The sequence below is a fragment of the Halichoeres trimaculatus genome, unplaced genomic scaffold (genome assembly GCF_033239565.1).
Source record: "Halichoeres trimaculatus isolate MK-OKI-2021-1 unplaced genomic scaffold, fHalTri1.1 fHalTri1_scaffold_10, whole genome shotgun sequence".
NCBI classification, from domain to species: domain Eukaryota; kingdom Metazoa; phylum Chordata; class Actinopteri; order Labriformes; family Labridae; genus Halichoeres; species Halichoeres trimaculatus.
Genome location: NW_027437187.1, coordinates 34,379,940 through 34,402,225, shown reverse-complemented (window position 1 = coordinate 34,402,225; position 22,286 = coordinate 34,379,940). Strand labels below are relative to the sequence as shown.

At 40.5% G+C, this 22,286-nt stretch overlaps 4 protein-coding genes, 1 long non-coding RNA gene and 1 other non-coding gene across 6 annotated transcripts in view; 3 read left to right on the top strand and 3 right to left on the bottom strand.

Annotated features, from left to right (window-relative positions):
• Nucleotides 1–1,755: 1,755 nt before the first annotated feature.
• On the bottom strand, nucleotides 1,756–8,005 carry LOC141796644 (tripartite motif-containing protein 66-like). The gene is made up of 5 exons (XM_074677872.1): nucleotides 7,476–8,005; nucleotides 3,700–3,805; nucleotides 3,545–3,619; nucleotides 3,300–3,452; nucleotides 1,756–2,127 (listed from the first exon to the last, which is right to left on the bottom strand). The coding sequence occupies exons 1-5, from the start codon at nucleotides 8,003–8,005 to the stop codon at nucleotides 1,924–1,926; spliced, it is 1,068 nt and encodes a 355-aa protein (XP_074533973.1). The 3' UTR covers nucleotides 1,756–1,923.
• A 1,279-nt stretch (nucleotides 8,006–9,284) lies between these two features.
• LOC141797170 (uncharacterized) lies at nucleotides 9,285–10,497 on the bottom strand. The gene is made up of 4 exons (XR_012598926.1): nucleotides 10,277–10,497; nucleotides 9,847–10,025; nucleotides 9,586–9,719; nucleotides 9,285–9,438 (listed from the first exon to the last, which is right to left on the bottom strand). It is a non-coding gene; the product is annotated as an uncharacterized LOC141797170 (long non-coding RNA).
• A 1,600-nt stretch (nucleotides 10,498–12,097) lies between these two features.
• Nucleotides 12,098–15,836, top strand: rpl27a (ribosomal protein L27a). Its single transcript, XM_074677949.1, has 5 exons — nucleotides 12,098–12,164; nucleotides 12,818–12,881; nucleotides 12,980–13,055; nucleotides 14,757–14,931; nucleotides 15,665–15,836. Exons 1-5 carry the CDS (start codon nucleotides 12,162–12,164, stop codon nucleotides 15,791–15,793), a joined length of 447 nt encoding a protein of 148 aa, XP_074534050.1. The 5' UTR covers nucleotides 12,098–12,161; the 3' UTR covers nucleotides 15,794–15,836.
• LOC141797277 (small nucleolar RNA SNORA3/SNORA45 family) lies at nucleotides 14,497–14,624 on the top strand. The gene has a single exon (XR_012599021.1). It is a non-coding gene; the product is annotated as a small nucleolar RNA SNORA3/SNORA45 family (small nucleolar RNA).
• Nucleotides 15,837–16,673: 837 nt separating the features above from the next.
• On the top strand, nucleotides 16,674–19,223 carry akip1 (A kinase (PRKA) interacting protein 1). Its single transcript, XM_074677913.1, has 5 exons — nucleotides 16,674–16,903; nucleotides 18,199–18,390; nucleotides 18,483–18,557; nucleotides 18,637–18,762; nucleotides 18,844–19,223. The coding sequence occupies exons 2-5, from the start codon at nucleotides 18,232–18,234 to the stop codon at nucleotides 18,991–18,993; spliced, it is 510 nt and encodes a 169-aa protein (XP_074534014.1). The 5' UTR covers nucleotides 16,674–16,903; nucleotides 18,199–18,231; the 3' UTR covers nucleotides 18,994–19,223.
• cunh11orf16 (chromosome unknown C11orf16 homolog) overlaps nucleotides 19,177–22,286 on the bottom strand; it is a 7,717-nt gene continuing 4,607 nt past the window's right edge. The window contains exons 6-8 of the mRNA XM_074677912.1: nucleotides 22,068–22,286; nucleotides 21,402–21,860; nucleotides 19,177–19,493 (exon numbers count right to left, since the gene is read on the bottom strand). The exon at nucleotides 22,068–22,286 is cut by the window's right edge and continues 13 nt beyond it. Coding sequence (XP_074534013.1) covers nucleotides 19,267–19,493; nucleotides 21,402–21,860; nucleotides 22,068–22,286 — 905 coding nt within the window. The 3' untranslated portion in view covers nucleotides 19,177–19,266. The remainder of the gene's footprint in view (nucleotides 19,494–21,401; nucleotides 21,861–22,067) is intronic.

Here is a 22,286-nt window from a genome sequence, read left to right as displayed (position 1 = left end):
CGAGTGTTTACCTTTTCATTTTGGAACACAATGTCAGTGAAGGTGAGCGCCGGAAGTGCTGCTTAGACCGGCGTGCATTCTGATCATTCCTCCCAAATGTGAACACAATAGATGTCACACACAAGGACAGAGATTCCTCAGAGGAGTGTGTATTGTTGTGGGTGTGTGCGACTCATTCCTCAAATCCCACAGTGGTAATAAAAAGACAGAGCCCAGCTGAGTGTCAGTGAGTGAGTGAGTAGGTCAATGACAGCAAACTCTCCTTCCATTTATCAGGCGGCTGTGGCTCAATGAGTTAATTAGATTCAAGTCTTTGAACCCCAAATTGCTCATGGGCAATTGTCCAGCTACAATTGAATTTCTATGGGTGCAATAGAGTCATATCTTGGAATGTGGCGCCCTCTTGTGGTTTATTGATTCCCTGCAACCAAGGGTCTTCAACCTGTGGCTCTTGGACTTCTTTGCAGCGGCTCCTTGTAGCTTCAAAAAGTATTATTGAAATAAAGAGTTTTTATTTTTCTAACAGAGGGTATTGATGACTAAAGACTCTGACACTAAATAAAATCCTGTGTTAACATTTAGCTGAACTAAATCTTCATCCCATCTGTCAATAAAGCCGCTCTACTTCACCTCCTACAACATCAACAGCCCACCAACTTTCCATGCACCTGTGGCTAACCTCAAGTTTTACAGCCCTGGGAAGATAACTACATCTACAAAAAGACTAATCTGGAAGAAAATACAGATTTTAATTCTGTGTGGATGGATTCATTCAACTGACAACGTGCTAATTTAAAATACATGCTCAATATGTGGCAAGAAATTAGCAAATAAAAAAAATAATAAGTGTGGAGCAATGTTATTTATATGTAACTTTATAGAGAATTCTAACAAAAATTTTTTTCTTAATTTTCAAAAAGTTGAGAATTGGTAAAAAACAATTTGAAATTTGAAATTATTTGCGATTTTTTTTTTTTGCATCTTTTTAAGATTCCAAAAAAGTCAAATCTTTTAAATTTTTCTTTTTTTTTCATTTTTGTAATTTAAAAACGTTTAACACATTTTTAAACAGCAATTTTTTTTATTTTTATTTTTTTTGGCTAATTGTTATAATTCCAGTAAAATAATAGTTTGATTTTTTTTTTTTACTTTTTTGCACATTTATTTAACTCCAATTTTTAATTTAATATATTTTTTGCAATTTTTTTTAAATTCCCAAAAATCCAGTTGTTTAAATTTTTCTCTTTTTTTCTTACATTTTTGTACTTTTTTTAATTTAAAAAAGTTTTGCACATTTTTGAAACTCTAATTTTTATTTTATTTTATTTTTTCCAAATTTATTAAAAATAGAAAAATAATATTAAAAAATAGTATCTACTAGATTTTTTACTATGTATAGAAGTTATACACTTTAAAGTTTTGATGGGAAGATAAATCAAATCAAACCATTTAAACTTTATTTATATAGCACTTGTCATATATATATATATATATATATATATATATATAGATAGATAGATAGATAGATAGATAGATAGATAGATAGATAGATAGATAGATAGATAGATAGATAGATAGATAGATAGATAAAGTTAATTTTATGGCTCCCAAATGACTTTTATCCAGGTGAGCTGAGGCAAAATGTCTCCTTTGAAAATAAAGGTTGCAGAAAGGTTGTTTTCTTTCCATTTAACTTTAATATGAAACAAAAAACAATAAATGACAAATATTACAGTGGACTTTTTACTTTGGGTGATTATGGATAAGGAAATTTTGGCTTCACTCTTTGTACAGAAGGCAGAGATGCAACGTCCATCTTTATAATTTATAACAGAGCATGTCACATGATACAAGCTGCAGACTATGCATGGAGTGAAATCTCTACATATTCTCGTTTTATCACAGGACATCAGAAGAAAATCTTCATAATAAATAGTTTTTCCCGTTAAAACAGTTTTTCTTCTTCCTGTACGCTTCCCTCCTCTTCTTCTTGAGCCAGTGTAAGCGAGCTCTGTCTGTTCTGTCCTGGCAGGCAGACAGGAACACTCGATTGGGGAAAACCTCCCTCAGCTTGTTTAAGAAAAACAGCTCCAGGTTTCGACCGGCCTGAGCGACCTCTGAGTCCGGCTGCACAGGAGAGAGAAAAGAATGATTAAGAAAATATCAGAAGAGTTTTTTTTTCTGATTATTCAAAGCCTTTACTCTGAACCTGCAGTGCCCCCGTAGAAGATTTAATTGATGCAAAGTTCAAGACATTGGTATTAACTCAAATAATCCACACATAAAAAGAAATCACAACGTTCAGGTCCATAAATAATGATTATGGTGAATTAAGTACGATAACACAGGAAAAAAGTATTGAACACACCATGGAAAGGCTGTATACTTTGGCAAGAAATCTGAAATCTGTCAGTAATTATTACTTGAACTTCCAATTAGTGCAAACCAACATCAGCTGGGCTAGAGCAAATTGATGGTCCTATAAAAAAGGTGTTTTTTTCACCAAGCAGTAAAATACGACACACCTCATGATGGGTAAAGACAAAGAGCTCTCTGAAGACATTCACAACCTGATTGTTGCTCAGCATCAGAATGGAACTGGTTACAGACTTATATCAAAGCACCTGAATATTCCAGTCAGCACCGTTGGGGCCATTATTCACAAGTGGAAGAAGCACCACCTTACCATCAACAGGCCACGCACAGGAGCTCCTTGAAGATTTCTGACCAGGGAGTCAGAAAGATAGTCAGAGTACTCAACCAGCCAAGGACCACCCAGAAAGTGCTCCAGAAAGACTTGGAGGCAGCAGGTACAATTGTTACAGAGAAAACAATAGGCAATGCACTCCACCGCCATGGCCTCTATGGAGGCTCAGCCCGTAAGACTCCATTCCTCAAGAAAAGGCATGTTGAAGCTGGTTTAAAGTTTGCTAAACAGCATCTTGACAAGCCTGTAGAATACTGGGAGAATGTTGTCTGGTCAGATGAGACCAAAACTGAACTTTTGGGCTGTCATACTACAGACCATGTTTGGAGGAGAAATGGCACTGCACATCAGCCAAAAAACACTACACCAACAGTGAAGTACTTAATTCACCATAATCATTATTTATGGACCTGAACGTTGTGATTTCTTTTCACGTGTGGATTATTTGAGTTAATACCAATGTCTGGTAGAAATTTTGTTTGAACTGCATCTTTGGAAATAAATGTGATGAGAAAAAAGTTGACACGTTCAATATTTATTTCCCCAACTGTATGTAGAAGTTGAAAGTTAATAATCCTTGCGACAGACTCACGTAATTGAACGTAGCGCAGTTTTTGAACATCAGCAGCACGTCATCCACAAACTGCTCAGCTGTAAAGTAGTGCAGGGTGTTGCTCTTGTTCAGTTTCCTGCGAATCAGTGACAGGTCGATGGGCCTCTTGATGATCTGGTAGTAGTTTCTGGCCTGGAGAAAATTCACAGAGGTGAGATCGTTGTTTTTATTTTAACACCAGAACTGAAGCAAACATTAAGAGATATGACTTTGTGTAAACTGACCAGAGGGCTGACGGGTTCGTGGAACGGAGCGCTGAGTGTGTGACAGAGCAGCAGCAGAGTCAGCTTCTCACACCTCTGTACAGGGACAAACACAAACTGTTAAAAACAAATCTCTCATGGTGTGATACTAAACAATTACCAGCGGCGTAGCTCACCTTCTGGTCCTCGTCACACAGCGTGTACGGAGTCCTGACTCCATCACAGTCGTAGGTCTCCACAGTATCTTGGTCAGTTCTGCACAGCGAGCAAACCCAGTCACCTCTGAGAGACAGAAGTTATTTCATCAGTTAGAGATAAAAAAAAACATAAATATATTGGTAAGAGGTGTTTCTCAAGCTTTTATTATTGTTGTTTCAGCAAGCAGTCCGGATTCCAGCAAGGTTTGGTACGGGTTAGATTGGTTAAGCTTGGTACTGTTTGAGTTTCCACAGCCAACCGATATCCGCATCAGTTACATATTAGCGTCATCCCGTAGCAGCGCGACACAGTGTACCCCGCTAATAAATCCAACGAAGAAGAAAAACATGACGCAGTAAACAAAAAGCAACAAGAGAAGACATGCAGCATTTCGTCCTCTCTGTGATTGGCCTGTGGCTCTTGGTTACAAAGAACAATCAAGCTTTGTTTCAGAGAAGTCTGCGTGCCGCCAGGAGAAATGCAGCAGCTACTGTCACACAGGAAGTGATGATTCAGTGTTCAGTGTTGTAGCTCCACCCTTTGGGATCAGATCGGTTTAGTCTGGCACCCTTATGAAAGTGTCCCAATAAGTGGGATGGGTCGTCTTGTTTATTTGGGGATCTGTCCTGGGGTTAGTCAGTGGAAACTGAACTGCTTGGTGGAAACTGGGCTAAAAAGTGGGACGGTACAGGTTGGTAATTTGGGGACCTGTCCAGGAATTAGTCAATGGAAACGCTACAAAATGCGTGCTGTATCAAGACTAACTGCACTGGTTGGTGTAAACGGCCCAATGTGCTGAGGGTGCTGCAGCACCCCCTGGTGGCTGTGGGTGGCTTTGTCGGCTTTCGGATCGCAGTGTCCTGCCACAGTTCTGTGCGTTATGTCATGTCAAGCCTGATTTCATGTTCTTGTCTCATCCTCTGTGTGTGTCAGCTTTTATTTTGTAGCTCACCTTTCAGTTTGCGTTCAGCTTTACTTCCGGTTTTTGATTACCCTGATTGTTTCCACCTGTTCCCCTTTCCTTTTGTGTATTTAGTGTCTATGTCGTCCCTTGTTCTGTGCCAGTTCGTCTTGTTTGATACCAAGTACCTGTGCCTTAAAAACTCTTCTCCTGTCGGTTTCATCAAGTTTTGTATCGTGAGTTTTTCCTTGTTTTTTAGCTTTCCAGCCGGTTGCTGTGATTTTATTTTGTACTTTGAAGATTCTGTGTTCCAGCCTTTTGCTGAGGTTTAGTTTATCTGGAGATTTTCTCCGTTTTTTTTACTCTGCCTTTTTTTTGTGTGTATTAAGAATAAAACTTTCTTGAAAAGAACTTCATTGAGTCCTGCGTGTGGATCCGTTATCTGAGCCTTGTCACGTTATGCACATCAGTTAATAAAGGGAAAGAAAGTACCTGTAGTTGAAAAGCACCTTGCAGGAACTTTCAGTTCAAAGGTAGTTTACTCCTTAAAACATCCCTAACCTGGGGGGTAATACTTTCAAGAGTTCCAGGAACTTTGTGAGGGGTGCAAGCTCAACGTTTCTGATTGGATAATAAGTTGACCCCCAGCTGTGATGGACATGGTTTAGTACCTCCTAATGAACGGTCTGCCTTGGCCAAAAACGACGCCAAAAACGGTCAAATCCGATAACATTTCGTTGCCCTTTGGCCTTGCATTTTGATGAGACCGCTTTGCGTTTTATCCGAAAACAGAAACTTTTGAAAACACTCTCCAGAGTGGAGAGTTTTCAAAACGCTCCTCCATCCAGCCTCGTATAAACACTGAGCAGAGCGCTTCAGGGTGAAACGCTGACGTCACCGCATGTGCACTCGCAGTTTCAGGTGAAAGTTGCGCGCGCAGCCACAACTTCCAGTTAAGCCATTCCAGTCCAGTTTGTGGCAGTAATGCACCTCAAGGTTGGATTGCCAACCGTCTCACATAATTAAATTAGTGCTGTCAGGCAATTAAAAAAATTAATCTAATTAATTACAGGACTTGTAATTAATTAATCTAATTAATCGCATTTTAATCTCATATCTGCTTAAGGTCCCAAAATAAAGAATTTGAATTCCAGGACATTAAAATTACATTAAAAGACATTAAAAAAACATTTAAAAATAAGGTGGGAATATATACAACACATTTTTAGGTACCCTGAGGCATAAGGAACACATGAAAAAAGTTTTATGGTTCTGTCTTTACAAAATCTACACAGTCCTGCACCTCAGATAAGCTGATTTGATTTTTAGGACGGTTTTTGCTTCTGTCACATTTTTACTCAACGTGGACTCAATTTTCACTGCAATATGAACTTCTATACTTCTATGAGGTCAGGAGAACCAGGGCTAAAGGCTAAAAACTGTAAGGAACTATGTACAAAACACTTAATTCAAGTCTTGGATCAAAGAAAAGTGAAGTATACTCAGTTTAACATGCTCTGAACACACAAACTGTTGCTGATTGGTGCAGAGCAGCCCCAAACTGAAACATGACACCAGGAAGATGGAAGGAAATTTTCAAAGAATTCTTAAGATTTAAATTCAGGACAAATATTGATCATTCAGAGCTTGTTTAAAGCAGTAAAGACTAAAAAATTATCTGTTTTTTACAGAATTGAGCTAGAGCAAACGGTTGATTTTCTGTAGATTTTCAAAAAGGACGTGTGAATAAACGAGATGTGGACCCACTCTCGCTTCCCCACGGTCTAAAGCATGTTGCTGACGTCAGGTGTGATACATTCAGGGACCGTCGGAAATTTGAAAATCTGACGAGAACACCACTTTTCCAATTAGGACAAACGGTTTGTAAATGCCAGACATTTGAAAATAAGTGCGTCTTTGAATGCCCCGCGGGTTTTGGATCCAGATTAATCTGTTATTTTTTATAACACGTTAATTTGCGGTGTAATTAATTAATCTAATTAACGTGTTAAAATGACAGCCCTAAATAAAACGTCAGAAAAATAAAGAAAAACCTCAACAATAATGGCTGATTTCTGAGTAGCATATGTGCTGCTTACTGCCCTGGGTTTCAATCAATCAATTAGTCTTTATTTGTATAGCGCCAAGTCATGACAAACGTAATCTCAAGCCACTTAACAAAAAATGTCAATAAAACGGCAATTAACGGCGCCACTTCAGCACAACTCCACATCGCCAACTACTGGCCTGGCATGGCCACTACATCATTTTCTCGCTGTCCTCATGTAAACGCGGGTGGCTTTTAGGAACGCAGAGGAAGAATCTTTGCGGGAGTCTTCGTGTAAGCGTGGCCTGATAGTGTGAATGTGTGTCTGTCAGCTCCCGGTGTTCCAGTTTAAAGAGTGACCCTGTAAACTGGAGACCTTCAACTGAACGTGTCAGTGGATATCCAGTTCATAACAGCTGTTCAGACACAGAAGAAGTCCTCAAGAATTAACCTGGTTTAGTTTGATATACGTATATATATACATGTCATAATCTCCTCATCAGAGGAGTATCTAATGATGATCTAAAGCTGTTTGAGTCCTCAATCAACAGGGGTCGCTCTTTAAGACAAAAGTTGATGTCTGCTGTCTTCATGCTTCAGTGTTTCGCTGGTCGAAGCTGTTTCAAAAAGCTGAAACAGGCTTAATGAGGCAGCTTCACCACTAGAGCTTGTCTCTTTACTAGTGTCGATCCAGTAAATCTATCTATTGTGAAATACAGCAGGATCCAAACCTGCACAGACTGGATTAAAGCTCCTCTCAGGACTCTAAAGTCCCCCTCACATCTTTAGGACAGCAGAGCACTCACAGTGGGGAGCTGCTCAGAGCAGGTATGTGACAGCCCAGGTGGTAAACTTTAGGACAGCGGTCACAGCAGAGCAGGTCTCCTCCGTTCAGACACACAGCACAGAAATCCTCACTCTCCATCTCCTCTGGTCCTGGTCTCGGTCCAGGCTCCTGGGTGGATGAGTCTGCCTCCTCCTGTGCAGAGCAGAGATCCTCCCTGTCTTCCATTTGGACTATTTCCACTTCACACTGTGCTTCAGGTTCACCCTCCAGCTCAAGAGAGACCAGAGACTGGTCCTGATCTGGATCTGGATCCAGCTCTATCACCAAGGTCGGTTCTGGATCTGGATCCAAATAAAAGGTCTCTGAGTCTGTTTTTAAATCAGGGCCCCACTCTTCGGATCCAGAGTCACACAGGATGTAAGTCTGGTCTGGGTTGGATTCACAGTCAAAGCCTGAGTCCTGCTCCGGCTCTTCAGAGGCGGAGTTGTCCGGACAGTACGGCTCGGTCCACGAGGTCGGGATTGAGTCTGGATGACGCTGAGGGGACATGGTGGTGGTCTCATGGAGTCCGTTCTGCAGGGGAAGATGATACTCATCAACAGGTCAGTCTAAATAATCCTCTGCTCACATCTTCAGTTTTTTCTTTTACCTACGGTGGCTGATAAGGTGTCAGCCAGTTTTTCAAACGCAACAACACAAATGCAAAAGACACAACTCAACAGAAGTGCAGCAACAGCAGAAGTTAAAGGTCCCATATTGTGCAAAAATCACTTTATTAAGTCTTTTAGTGAAATTTGTGGGTCTTTGGCCTTCCTCCCAGCCCACAAAATGTGATATTCAATGACAAAACCTTTGTATTTTCAGGATTTGCCGACTTCAGCAATTCCCTTTTTTGATTGGTCCATCGGAGAAATCTCTCCAGCAGTGGGGAGGAGAATGCCAAAGTTGAAGAGCCATCACTGCTCTGTTTTTGGCTGTAAACAGCCACATAGTTCCATGCACAAGCTTCCAATCTCAGAAGAAGACAGTCTAAGTGTCTAGAGTTCATTTATCAAGGAAATGTTCCAGCTACACTCAGTAAAACTGTGCATGTGTGTGCTAGTCACTTCACGGCCGACTGCTTTTCCAACTTTGGACAGTCCAACAGAGGGCTAGCCAATAAACTGGTCCTGAATCCAGGCCCATTACCAACCATCCTCCAACAAACCTGGGACCCTGGAAATGTGAGTATTTTAAATGCTGTGTGCTGTGGAGCAGATGGAAGAGCTTTTCCTCAGTGTCCCCCCTGTCTCTGTGTTAGCTCCAGGATGCTAACTTTATCTGTCGTTTGCCTGTTGTTTTAGCCTGTAATGTTATGGTAAATCAGCCTGTTCTGAACAGAGGGGCTATGAGAGCCTGGAAACAATGCTGCTGTGCTTGATTTATTGGCTTTTTGGACCAAAACATGTTACTACCATTTCATGAAGACATCAATGATCCATATTAAACTGCAGAAAAGGAGCAGAATATGGGACCTTTAAGAGGACACAGAAAAGTTGTGAAAGTAAGTTAAGGATTGTTTTCTTTTGTAACTTAAGCTATGGTAAATGTAGCTCTAATGCTAACATAAATAAAGAAATATAAGAATTACGAAGGATATCACAAGGTGAGACCCCTACAAAGCTTTATTTGTCACTAGTGAAGTTAATCATTTAACTACTTTTACAATTTTTCAGTGTCCGTTTGGATAAGTAACCTCTTTTCATTTCCAACGTGGCCGTATTTCCATTGTGTTGTGGCTTTTGCAAATCGTCTGACCCCCACCGGCCACCGTATTTACCTGCTGTGGAAGAGGCAAGGTGTCCGGTGTGTGTGTTTGGTGTGGCAGTCGCACCAGAGACACCACAGGCTGTAGACATGACACAGACTGAAGGTTCAAACGCTCCAAGATCACCACAGGTGTGCTGCCGTTACCCAGAATCCTTTGGGCAAGGGGGTGAATCCTGTGGAAATGAAAGTGGGATATGAAAGCAGGATTTGAATGAAACATAATTTGAAAAAATAAACTTGAGAAACTCAAAAGTGGTTCTGATGATGGTGCTGCTGTGGCGTCATGTGACATCTCCTGAATTGTGTTTGATATATTTTACCTTATTCTCTCTAATAAGGCTGCAACATCTTTTCCAGGTTGTTGTTTTTCTGATGATGGAGAAGCTGCTCCGCTGTTTCTGATGGTAGACCCATGTGACTGTTTATCCATCCCAGAGGATCCAGAATTACAAAGCTGTTTAAAATAATGTAATACACAATTCTATCAGTATAAATAATCATTTTCATGTTTTAATGAGAAATATTTCAATCATGTTTTGTGATTATGCTCCGTTGGATAATAAAGTGCCCGTGTCTGTTACCTGTTCCCCTGGGAGGCTCAGCCCCTCTGCTCCTGCTGCTCGATTTGACCCGCTCTCAGGTGACGCAGCCTCCTGTGCCCACCTCACTCTACACCTGGATACCTGTGGAAACAGGGTGGCCTGCCTTCGGGGGAAGTTTCCATGACATCTGTAGGGCAGGTGAGCCATCTCCAGGTGAACTGAGCCAGGTGAGGTTTGAAAAACAGGACAGAAAACACAGAGCGTTTAAAATCTCCTGAGTGAAGAATCAAAACAACAAGAAAATCACTTAAGAACGAGTGAAAGTCACATTTTAACGAATCAGACTCATTTGTGTAATAAAATAATCATCCTGCATCATTCATAAACAAAAGCACATGCAAAAAAACACAAGCACCAATGACAGATGATAGGAACAACTGGATGACGTGTTGTTGCGATTGAATCTTACCTCAGGGCCTTTGCAAGCGACAACAACCAGGGTCTCTCCTACAGAGCCAGGTGAGTGTTTCCAGGTGAGTGTGAGCGCGGAGTGAGATGAAGCTGCTTCATGTGTCCAGTATCAAGGGAAGTATTCATGATCTGATTGGAGGAGAGCTCACCCCCCTGACATTTCAGCTCTGTTCACCTAGTAGCAACCTGATGTAGCACATCAGTAATGTGATGCTGTTATCTGTCCTTTACATAAGCAGATGGGACAAAGCAAAGTTAAATTAAAAGTATACAGGCAGGACCACAGGTTGCATAAAGTTCATCCAGATAAAGCTCAGCAGTGAATGTTTGTCTTTTCTCGCCCAGTTCATAACATGTGGGATAAGAATTAGCACCCTGTTGAGGCTGACCGAGCTTTGAATAACAGACTAACTGTATGCAAATCCACCTTTACTCCCTAACGTAACCTCTGTCGTTATTCTTTTCTCACTGTTTGGTTGGCACAGTGTTCTGTTTATTCTGAATGAGAGTTTTTAGAATACCAGTATAAACTTACCATAAAGACTGGGTTATAATTTGACATCTCTGACTTTCTTTAAATGGATGTTTAGTCCCATAAACTGGATTACAGGGATGCAAATGTGTCTAATGATGCAGAAAACTTATTATGCACAACTGGTTTCCATCAAAGCTGATCTGGTTTCTGGAAATAATGATGATTGGAGAATCATTATTTATATGGAACCTCTAAAAACAAATGTACCAGAGAAATTAGTCAGGTAGTACTGAGCACAAAACAATTTTTTTCATGTAATCTTAAACATAACCTTACTTGAATATGGAGCTAAATGAAGCACAACAGAAGGTTTTTTTTTAAACAAACTAATGAATTTCAGGAAGAAAAAAACAGAATTGTTTTTTCTTATAAATAAAGCTATGAAATTCTAATTTAAAAGCTGTTTGGATTTCCTGAAAAAAATCAAAAGTATGTCCTCTATATGTGGGATTGATTAAAAAAAATCCTGTCTGAAGATTAGTAAAAGGATTATATTTTCATGAAATTCATAAACAAAACAATTTAAATGATAGCCTTACTTCAGGCTCACTACGTTCAGTTGCTAAGCATAGACCTGGATTTTTTTTCTGTATAGTCAGGAAAGGAAGATGAATGACAGAGATTTTTTTTTAACCTTAAGTGGCTCATCTAAAAAATAATCATACAACATCACACCCACAGTTTATTGTATATTTTCACATATGTTAAATGAATCCAAAGCCCCAGAGAGTTTGGACAATTGGAGGTTAAATTGTTGAAGTTGTTTGTTGTCTTCATATCTACTACTTCAGGCCCACACTAATCATTACAATCAGAATCAGAATTAAAATAGCCTTTATTTGCCAAGTATCTTCAAGAATACAACTCCGGCTGACTCCAGTTTTAACTGCACTCTCTTGGTACAATAATAGTGAATAAACACTAATTGTTACAAAATAGAGCTGAAATTGTAAAAATAAAAAAATAAAATAAAATTTAAAAAAATCTTTGTACAGAGGAAGTTATATACACATTTAAGTTAAAATAGTGCACTGAATAAGACATAAAAGAAATTTGAAATTTAATTTGCAACAGAAAAATGAGAAATGAATGTGCAAAGAATAAACAGACATGCTGTCGTTATTTAGTTGTTATTCTAATTTTTTTGATTAAAAAAAAAAAAAAAAAAAAAAAACTTGGCTGAATAATACGGCTTCCCGTGGTAAACACTCTTGTTTTGAATGGTTCGTTGTTGCCTCTCATCGCTAAGCGTCGCTGTGGATTTCTGAGCACTCTGTTGCGCTAAACTAAATCTCGCACAAAACCGCGAGGTTTGCAAATCCCGTTCCTCTTTCAACTAGCCTCCAAGATGGTAGGTGCTATCATGTCTCCCTGTGCCGAGAAATCGGGTTTAATCTGAGTCCATCCTTAATCATTCTCACAGCAAACTATCATATTATCACGGCTTACACTTCTGTTGTATTACATAGTCATAAATTGTGCGTTTTTACCGTCAGTTACTTAAGTTGTGGGTACTTGGGAGCCGTTTGGTGTGAGAGTCCGGTTATGGTGGGCCCGCGGCTGAAAATGCAGTTACCTCGTATTTACTACGAGTAGATAGAGACTACAATTAACTGCGTACACAAACCCGACGTTGTCTGTGTGTGTCATTCTTAAAACTAAGTGTAAATTATCATTTTATGCGATGTCTGTGCTATACTGTTGAATTTGTGTGGAGTCTGCCGGTAGATGCAGGTGAACCAGCATTAGCTCAAGCTGCATGATCGCTCTCAGTTACAACGTGGAAAAAAACAGGAGAATATCTTTGTTTAAAGAATTAATCTACGTGTAATAACTGCTTAACTCGTGAATCTTTACCCACGATTAAAGGTTGTTTTAGCTGTCTGCATCATTCGGGTCACTCTGTTGAGTTAGCAGGGAGCTAACAGCTAGCTCCAGCTAATAGGACACTGGCTGATGTAGCTTTAACGTCTTTACTGAATATTATGAACTCTGTGTTTTCAGCCTACCAAGAAGACCAAGACCAGGAAGCTCCGAGGACATGTCAGCCACGGACATGGTCGTATTGGTGAGTATAATTATCTACCTATTTAGGAGTTTAAGTAAACTGGTGGTATTACTGTGTAATCATCAGACATGAGTGACGTGTGCATGTGTAATCCACAGGGAAGCACAGAAAGCATCCTGGAGGTCGTGGTAATGCTGGTGGTATGCATCACCACAGAATCAACTTCGACAAATAGTAAGTTGTGTCTGGCATGATGAGATTCTCTCTTGGTCTCTCCAGCTATTGGATGTGCACTTTTATCCTTATGTCCTGGTGTAATTTAAGCTTCATTTGGTTTTTATGATGTGAAATAGCTTACAGAGTTTTGTTTACAGACCTTAAAGGACAAAAGTCTGAATATTCCTATCATGATAATCCATGTAGTATTGCTTTCTGACAGCTTATGAAGAAGTTTTTTACGTTTATGTGGTGCTTACAGAAGCAACAGTATAGTGAAACATATGGCTTTGTTTGGAGAGGTTTTCGTGGGGTACCTCAGGGACTGACCATGTGTACCATCATGTAAAGATTTTGTACTTTTAAGCATTGTCATATTTAGTAATTTAATGGTTACATTTATGATATATGATCAGTTCATTGAATTTTCCCTGGTTTTGTATTTTGCCTGTTGTGTGTTATGTTTTTAAAGTGTCTTGAATTAATGACATGATCTGTGTAAATTGTAATTATAAATTTGCATGACTGGACCCCAGGAAGAGTTGGGTCCTATCACAAGGTTTAGGGCAGAAATAACCCCTACAGCAGTGTTTTTGTGCAGCAGAAGCCCAGAGCACCCAGCCGGTTTCCTCTGCACTCAGACGGGGCCATATTTTACTTGACCAAAAACAGAAATAAACGGACTCCCACCGAAAAAATCTGATATCGGTCTGCATTCACGCTTTATTTAGAGAATTTTCAGCGCATTACTTTCACACAAAAACACCGCTAAATAAGGCTCTAGTTCTCATCGTGTCTCTTCGTCCTGGCAGACTACCTGCATTTGTTTATGTCTGGCACGCCACGCGCGGACTGATACACTAAGCGGCGAGAGCCTCGTAACCAGCTGTGGCTCTGCAGCGGAGGCAGCGCCATTTTACGACACGATGAGAACTAGAGCCTTATTTAGCGGTGTATTTTGTGTGAAAGTAACGCACTGAAAATTCTCTTAATAAAGCGTGAATGCAGACTGATATCCGTTTTTTTCGGTGGGAGTCCGTTTATTTCTGTTTTTGGTCAAGTAAAATATGGCCCCGTCTGAGTGCAGAGGAAACCTGCAGACGAGCAGGGAGGGGGTGTTTGGTGCGAGCGCTCTGGGCTTCTGCTGCACAAAAACACTGCTGTAGGGGTAATTTCTGCCCTAAACCTTGTGATAGGACCCAACTTGTTCCATCCCGGAGTATCGCTTTAAGATTTCAGTGTAAAATGGTGAGAGTAGATGTTTTATTGATGTTAAATAATGTAAGAGTTCACAAGTTGCATACTTTGCCTTTGAAATAGTTCTGGTCAGTCAACATTGCTTGCCATCTTTGCACCATTCATGTGGTTATCTTAATAAAGCTTGTTAATGCTAAAGAATAAAAATCTGTTAAAATAACTGAACTGTTTCAGAACATGGAGCATTCAGGAGCTCAGGAACATAGAGACTAGAGTCTCATCTGGACACAATCATTGTCTTGGTGTGCTAGAGTTCTCTTAGAGTGAAGACTGGTCCTATTCACCGACTCGCTCTTTGTAGAGCAGTCAACCACATGGGCAGTTACAGACCTTTATATTGATCTGAATATGTTGCAAACTGAGAGAAAGTGATGTGCTTTGTTTCTTCCTGATCAGTTGTGATGTAAAAAGCTCCTGTGATGGATTAAACGTTATTCTGCCTTTGCTTTTGTCTTTCCTCAGCCATCCGGGGTACTTTGGTAAGGTGGGTATGAGACATTACCACCTGAAGAGGAACACGACCCACTGCCCCACCATCAATCTGGATAAGCTGTGGACGCTGGTGAGCGAGCAGACCAGGCTCAACTACAGCAAGAAGCCAGAGGGACCTGCACCCATCATTGATGCTGTGCGCGCTGTAAGTGTCAACAGAGGTTTAACCACGAAAAAGAAAAGCGTGACATGTTTTGATTAAGAGTCTGAATTAGTTAAAGACTCTGGACAAAGCAGGCTGATGGTTACTGTATCTAGCTTTTGAAAGGGTGTAATGCTTTTCTTTAATCTGAAACTATTAGCCTTGTTCAAAAGCCAAAGCCAAAAATCTGTAATCTTGACCAAATCTTTGTGCTTTTGCTGCACGTCTTGTAGCCATTTGTCAACAACTAAATCTCAGTCTAAGCATGAGGTTGATGTGTCAAGATTGTTGATTCACAATATCCAAAATGTATCCAACAATTTTCATACTCTTTAAAACCTGTAATATTGAAGTAGGTAATGGTAACATGTTTGTTACCTGTATGAAAGGTTTGCTGGTTTTATATATATTTATAGGCCTTCACATATGCCTTTCAGACATGTATTTAGTTGGTTAAGTTGAAGTTTTATCAGCCACTCAAGTCGTGTTTTTTTAACTTGGAGGTTTGCTGTTTTTAGAAGTTAATTTCCCTGTTGGGTTTTGTTACTTTTAAACTATAGGATGCACAGTAATAGACTGGCTTTAAAGATTTTGGGAGAAGATAAACATGCATAGAGCCCCACAGTGTTGCTTTAATACAGATTTCGATGAAAACTCAATCAGGATTTCTGCTGATGTTAAAGTGATTACCCAGTTGCGCTAATGCTGTTATTGTGTGTCTGCTTTGTTTGTTCAGGGCTACTACAAAGTTCTGGGCAAAGGCAAACTGCCCAAGCAGCCTGTGATCGTCAAGGCCAAGTTCTTCAGCCGACGGGCCGAGGAGAAGATCAAGGCAGTGGGAGGAGCCTGTGTGCTCATGGCATAATGCTCCTGTTTGTTTTTGGAAGAATAAAATGTATAAACGGAAACTGTTTGTCCTGTCTGAGTTATATTTGCTTTATAAATTATTGCTGTGGTTTTTATAGATGCTGGGTATTAGTTCATGAAAAACCTACTTTAACTTGCTGTTGACCTAGTGGCCTCTAACTAATGGTCAATTCACAGCTCTGTGTAGCTGCTCAGTCTGGCTCAGGGTTGACTTAATATCTGCTGCTCCCTGCACATTTTAACTTTTATGTAAACTTAGATCTTCATTTGATTTCAGGGATGCCTTTGGTATTAATATTTATGTTTTAGCAGCAGTTAATATCCTCAATTTTAAACATTTTGTTTAATGTAAAAGTGAGAAAAGTGCACAAAAGAGTTCTTTAGTTGACCCCTGCTTTGATATTTAAGGAGACAGCAGCATAATTCAACATAAGTTATGAGCACAAACTGTCCATCTTTGGGAAATTGTTTTTTTTTCGGCCTCAACCTGCCAATGTGAGTCTCATGACCAACAGGACACCCTTAAAAGAGAGGGACATACATCACATATTCCCAAAATAGAAAAATCAAATTTCTTATTGTGTCATGCTAATGTAAATGTAAATAAAAGCTTAGTGTCCTGTGAATTAGACAATTTTGGGGTGGATCTAAAAAATTAAAATATTACGTTTTTCAATCAAGGTGAAGTTGGTAAAATAAACTTTGTTTCATTGAGTTTACAGTACAGTAAAAGCATCTGAGAGCTCAAGAGAAAAACTGAAATTGAATTAAAAACAAAAAATAAAACGCAAAACGTTTAGCTTGTTTAAAAACTCACAATAAAAAGTAATTTATATCATATATTATATTATTTATGTTTTTGGAACGTGGTTTTGGTAAGGGGCGTGGCTTATGCGCAGGACTTCCTGTATCGTCGTTTGAAAGCAGCGTTTGTTCGTCCATGCAGCAGCAGCAGCTGAACCACACACTGAGCTGAGTTTGGGAGGCACAAAAACGAAAAATGAGGACTCCAGTTTATCAATGAATCAGTTCATATCTGTTTTGAAATCGGATCCTTCTCTGAACGGGGTGTGACGCTGATTGGTCCGGCTGTCCGTGAGTCCAACAGGTAAACAAGTTCCTAATCTCCTCGCAGGGATTTGTTGACACTTGGAGGAAATTTAGAGGTTAAAATGAACGTCTGAACATGTCGTTCATATTTTAAATCATTACCTGTTTACGTGACATCGCGAGGTGACTGTTAGAGTTACAGCGTGATCAGCAGTTAGTGAAAGTGAAAACTACACGTTTAGTGAGTTGACCCCGCGCATGCGCAGATTGACACCGACGCCTAATGCACTGAAAACACGACCAATGTGGGTTATAATTTGCCCACAATGTTACAATAAATAGCTGTTTATAGTTTTAATTCACAGATAAGGCTTTCATGAAACAATCACTAACTGTTAACGAATTATTTTTAAAAAGTACGTCTCTGTTACTAATACTGTTTATATCTTATTTTTAGTTTCAAAAGAGTCATATTATATGAGCCACATTTACCTGAAAATGTCTGATTTCAAGATATTTAATGAAATAAATTTGAATTTCTTAGCAACTCCAAAAATTTTATTTTATATGTAATATATATCATATTTTATTATATTATATTTTTACAAATATATTATACTATTTTATCTGTTTTTGTGGTTGATATGGATCGAGGGCTCATGTTTTTTTTTCATTTATTTTCATTTTAGTTGTATTTAATTCAAATTTTATTTTTATGCTAACTTATTACCGTTACTTCTCTTGTGTCCTGCTGCTGCTGTAAATGTAGAATTTCCCCCTGTGGAACTAATAAAGGTATATCTTATCTAATCTTATCTTATCTTATCTTATCTTAAATAAAAAAAATGTCAACAGGGTAAGATAAATGAAATTGTTTTGTGTAGTATTACATCTTAACTCAACAAAAAAATTGAATTAAATCTTTACATGTATTCAGGCTGATAAGACATCTTTCCGGACTCTTCAGGTGAATGTGGCTCATAATAAGTTAAACAAGATAGTTTTACTGAAAGTATGATAAAAAATAGTTGCCTAGATTTTAGTTTTTGCAGCATGATGGTTTTGTTATTGCATTGTCAAGATTCAGAACTAACTTGCTTTAAAAAAAAAACAGCCCAACTAAAAAAAAAATTATAAATGCAGGTTTCACAGTTTACCTGTAAAGGTTAAAAAGTTTATCTTACAGCCAGAGCGAGGTGATGCTATGAAGCAGTTTTCTTTTATCCTTTAACAAAACTGTCACAGATATTTTGTCATCTTTGCCTAAGAACAAGTTGGAAAGAAAGATTTCAAATTCCACAAATCCAGTCTACTTGGTGTAAATTTGAGGTAAACTGCTCTTTCCTCCTTTAGGTGAAGAGCACCTGAGTTTACCTCAGCTTGTTCATGGACAGCCAGGCCTGGCTGGAGTCCTCTCTGCGGCGCTCTGCTAGTCTGGGCCTGGAGGTGCTGGAGCGAGCGTCCAGACGGAGCGTGGACTGGACGAGTACCAGGGCGTCCCAAACCTCTACTAATACAGAAGAGAGCGCACAAATACCTGCACAGGTACCTGCACGTCCTCTGTTTATAACCCACACAAGCAGGTGAATGAAATGAATGAATGTTTGAATCCTCTGTCACATTATTTTGCTTTGCAGAGAGCACGCACCGAGCTGGATGATGTCTTTGCGACCCTCGCGGGGCTCATGGTGCAGACGACTTATCAGTGCAAGGTTTGTCATCACTTTCCTGAAGCTCTTGTGTTTTCAGCCACAAAATTAGACTGAGTGATGAATTCTGCTTGTGCTGCAGAGGTTTTATGGGTCTGGATGTTGCACCCAGCGCACCGACACTGAGAGGACCCATGTGTGCAGGTTCCACACACAAGCTGCTGCGACACCATCTGCAAGAGAACACGCTAAGACCACACACAGCAAGGTAACAGAAACCTGCTGCTTTCTTTTCAGGTGAGAGAAGTTTCCAACATTTAAGAAAATTTTCCATCATCGTTCTCCTCAGACTCCTGTGTCAGCATCAGGTGAAGATTTCTACATCGAGGTTTCTCCAGGGACATACGCCATCACTGCCAGCACGCCGGAGTCCCAGCAGCAAACGCAGCTGGTCAGCGTGAGAGCTGGAGAGAGCATCGACCTCACCTTTAACCTCTGACCTCTCACCTTCAATTACAGAACTGACCAAAGCTAAGCTGTTTGTGTGTTCACTGCCTGTTCGCTCTCTGAGTTTTGCATTATGAGTTTACACTTTGTGCTATCATGTCGTCATTGCAGAAGCCATATTTCTTTATCATGTAGATTTTTTTATCTTCGAATGCTCTTCAAAGTATTTCTCCTGCACTAACGCCTCCTCAGTGTATTAATAAAGTTTTCTTATTTTTTATTTTGTCTTTGTATTTGTTTAAAAAAAGGTGTAATCTGTGACATTTTAGGTGTAGACCGCTGTTGTGTTGTTGGCAGAGAGTGGCCTCAGTCCTGCTGGTGGTCGAGGTTTAAAGTTTGTTGCTCCAAAAACATCTCTGATGTTCGCTCCTCGTCCCTTAGCAACAGGAAGTGACTGAAACAGAGAGCTGTGATTGGGCGAAGCGCTGATCTGAGGAACGGGGAAACGAAACCTCACAGGTTGTGATGTCCTCCTTGGCACTGCAGCGCCCCCTGCTGAGACAGAAACACATTACAGTGACACACAAAGATGTTGAATCAATGGGGCCTAAACAGGGGTGCCGCTGCTGCTCTGACGTCTAGTTCACACAGGACGCACACATGGCGCTTGGCTGTTCACACATGAAGCGTTTTCTGTTGCGCTCTGACGGTCTGATCAGACATTGACTCAGCTCGGCAGTGATCGGACGTGTCCGTCTGTGCGCTTGTGGCGCGCGTGGCTCGCGGAAAAAATAGAGAGACGCGGAGTGGAGGCGCTCCAGAGTGCGAGCCGTTCCACGCGCATGCTGTGTGAACAGTTACATCGGATAACCCCGGCGCCGATCTGAAACTGCTGTGCGCGGCGCTTCTGTTCTGCGTGCGGCGCGTCCTGTGTGAACCCTGCGTGAGGCCCCGTTTTACACGATGTTTCATCTGAAAACGCTAAAACGCAGCGAAAAAAATCTGCGTTTACACGGAAATGCCGAGGGCCTGGAAACGCTGTAGTAAGCATGCCAGGCCTGTAATTGGCGCTATAGCTGTCTCGTCCAGAAGCAGCTTTTGGTAGATCTTCACTGAAGTAGGGTTGGACCGATCATCTGGTGTATTGTTGAATGCTAAGAGCAAAAGTGGGGCAACAGATGCTCATTTTGTTTAAGACAGCAGCAGAAGTACAACATGGTAGACCGCGACGATCGTAACTGTTACTACTGTTGTCCTGTTGTAAGCACTCGCGCAAAGCGGACTATGACGTCAGCGCTTCCACTGAAAAGCCGGTTTATTGTTGTCATGACAACGGTGTCAGCAGTTTCAGAAAAATCCCATTCTGGAGGCCGTATTCAAAAGTTTCCATGTTAACGCGAGGCTGAAACGCAACTAAACTTTTGCGTTTCAGCCTAAAACCGTTGTCCCTGAACCTGATCTCAAAGGGCCAGTTGTTCAAGATATCTGATCCAGATCAAAATGATCCGGATTTGGAAATCCCATTTCTTGCTATCCAGGATCAGGTAATCCATCTCATTTTATGCTGGTTTTTCAAAGCAACATTGTGTTGGATCACCCTGATCTGGATCCACAGTTTTCAAGATTACATGGAAGATAATATCACAATGTGGGCTACCAGCTCTGTAAAGACCAACAGGTAAAGCCAGCATGGGGTCATTGTAGGTGTGTTTTTTTATTTTAAGAAAAAACAAAAATGACAAACATTCACTTCTTTTTCAGTTTTTTTATGACCCCTCATCTGAGCCACAACAAATTAATAAGAAATATACATAAAATATACAAAGTGGATATTTTGAAAACGAGTGGATCTGAAGTTTTTCTCTGGTTTGCTGCAGTTTGCTCAGCTCGATTTGTTCCTCCAGGAGTATCTTTGCTTCTGCTCTTTCAGTTTCTCTTTGTTTTTACTTTACTGAAAGGCTTCATTGGTAGCCTAACTAACTTTATCTACTTTATCACTGTAATGGTTACACAAGTCAAGTACAAAATATAAATCAAAGTATCGACACTTAATTCTACAACTGTTATATTATTTTACCAAATTTAAAAGTTTTACTTAATTTTCTTTCTGAAATCCACCTTTAAATCCTGCCCCGTGTAAGGATCAGGATAATCCTGTTTTTTTATCATAGTGATCCAAATCCTACTGAAAAGTTCTGAACAACACAAACTGAAGGTTTGATCCAGATTAGAGCTAGGATTGGATTACATGATCTAATCTGATTTTGAAATCCTTCTTTCCCTTTTGAACAACCCATTTTCAGGATTTAATCCAATCTGATAAACAAATCTAATCAGATTTCCTTCGAACAACTGACCCAAAATGATTGTATCCAACTCTGCTCTTTCACTTTTAGACTCCAGGAAACTAAGTTTTCTTTGTTCATGACCTGTTTTAGTTTTTCAACACACACTTCCCACCTGGCTGTCTGTGCTGGGGTTCTGGTCCAGTTCTCCTCCAGTACCTCCAGGGAGGACGCTGCTGTTTGCTCCCCACCTTCACCTGCCTGCTTTCGTCCTCACACAGAGACACAGAAGAGGAGGAGGAGGGGGGTCCATCAGGGTCACTCTTCCTCACACCTGTATCACTGAGCGCCACCTGTGCGTCCTGCTCTGGCCTCTCAGGTTCACCTGTCCTTCCAAAGCTGGACCCACACCTGGACGGCCACGTGTCGTCCCTGCAGCAGGATGCAAACTGACAGCAAGAGGTGCGCGCACAAACCCAGCTGCAGCATCCACCTGAGGCTGGAGTTTTCAGGATCTGGAGCTCCCTCGTTATTCTGTCGTGTTGAGGAGCGGAAATGGGCACAACCAGGCTGTCAGGAACCAGAGACAAGGAACCGTTCCACATCAGGACACGAAGACACGCAACAGCATCGACTGCAAACACAAACAAGACGGACTTAGAGAAAGACTAAAGTCGAGGAAAATCATCTCAAAACTGTAAAACTTCTCTGTCTCACCTCCAAGAACGATAAAAGTTGGGTTAATAGTCAATGATTTGATATAAAAATTAAGGACAAACCATAAAATCTCAAGAAATAAATTAAAGTAAGAAGAGGATGACTCCAGAGCTGAACTCCAGACCTCCAAAACCACCCCTCTGCTCAGTGGTGACCGTCACTCTCCCTGGCCCGTATCTCCTCAGATCTGGTCCCCATGGTGCCAGGACAGCAGCCCCGGGTCCCAGAGAGTGTGTGTGAGCCCTGCTGTGGTTCACCATGTCCAGGGAGCAAACCAGCTGCCTGTGGGAGGGGACGACCCCCAGACTGGAGCTTCCTGGGTGGTCGAAGTCGACGAGCCAAA

Excerpts from the sequence above, each read along its gene's own strand:
- LOC141796644 (XM_074677872.1), bottom strand. The coding sequence starts at position 8,005 with ATGTCCCCTCAGCGTCATCCAGACTCAATCCCGACCTCGTGGACCGAG. Across the intron at positions 3,453-3,544 it reads ACGAACCCGTCAGCCCTCTG|GCCAGAAACTACTACCAGAT; the intron begins GTCAGTTTACAC and ends AATTTTCTCCAG. Across the intron at positions 2,128-3,299 it reads ACTGCGCTACGTTCAATTAC|CCGGACTCAGAGGTCGCTCA; the intron begins GTGAGTCTGTCG and ends TCTCCTGTGCAG.
- rpl27a (XM_074677949.1), top strand. Across the intron at positions 12,882-12,979 it reads CCACGGACATGGTCGTATTG|GGAAGCACAGAAAGCATCCT; the intron begins GTGAGTATAATT and ends TGTAATCCACAG. Across the intron at positions 13,056-14,756 it reads AGAATCAACTTCGACAAATA|CCATCCGGGGTACTTTGGTA; the intron begins GTAAGTTGTGTC and ends GTCTTTCCTCAG.
- akip1 (XM_074677913.1), top strand. The coding sequence starts at position 18,232 with ATGGACAGCCAGGCCTGGCTGGAGTCCTCTCTGCGGCGCTCTGCTAGT. Across the intron at positions 18,558-18,636 it reads AGACGACTTATCAGTGCAAG|AGGTTTTATGGGTCTGGATG; the intron begins GTTTGTCATCAC and ends CTTGTGCTGCAG. Across the intron at positions 18,763-18,843 it reads CTAAGACCACACACAGCAAG|ACTCCTGTGTCAGCATCAGG; the intron begins GTAACAGAAACC and ends CGTTCTCCTCAG.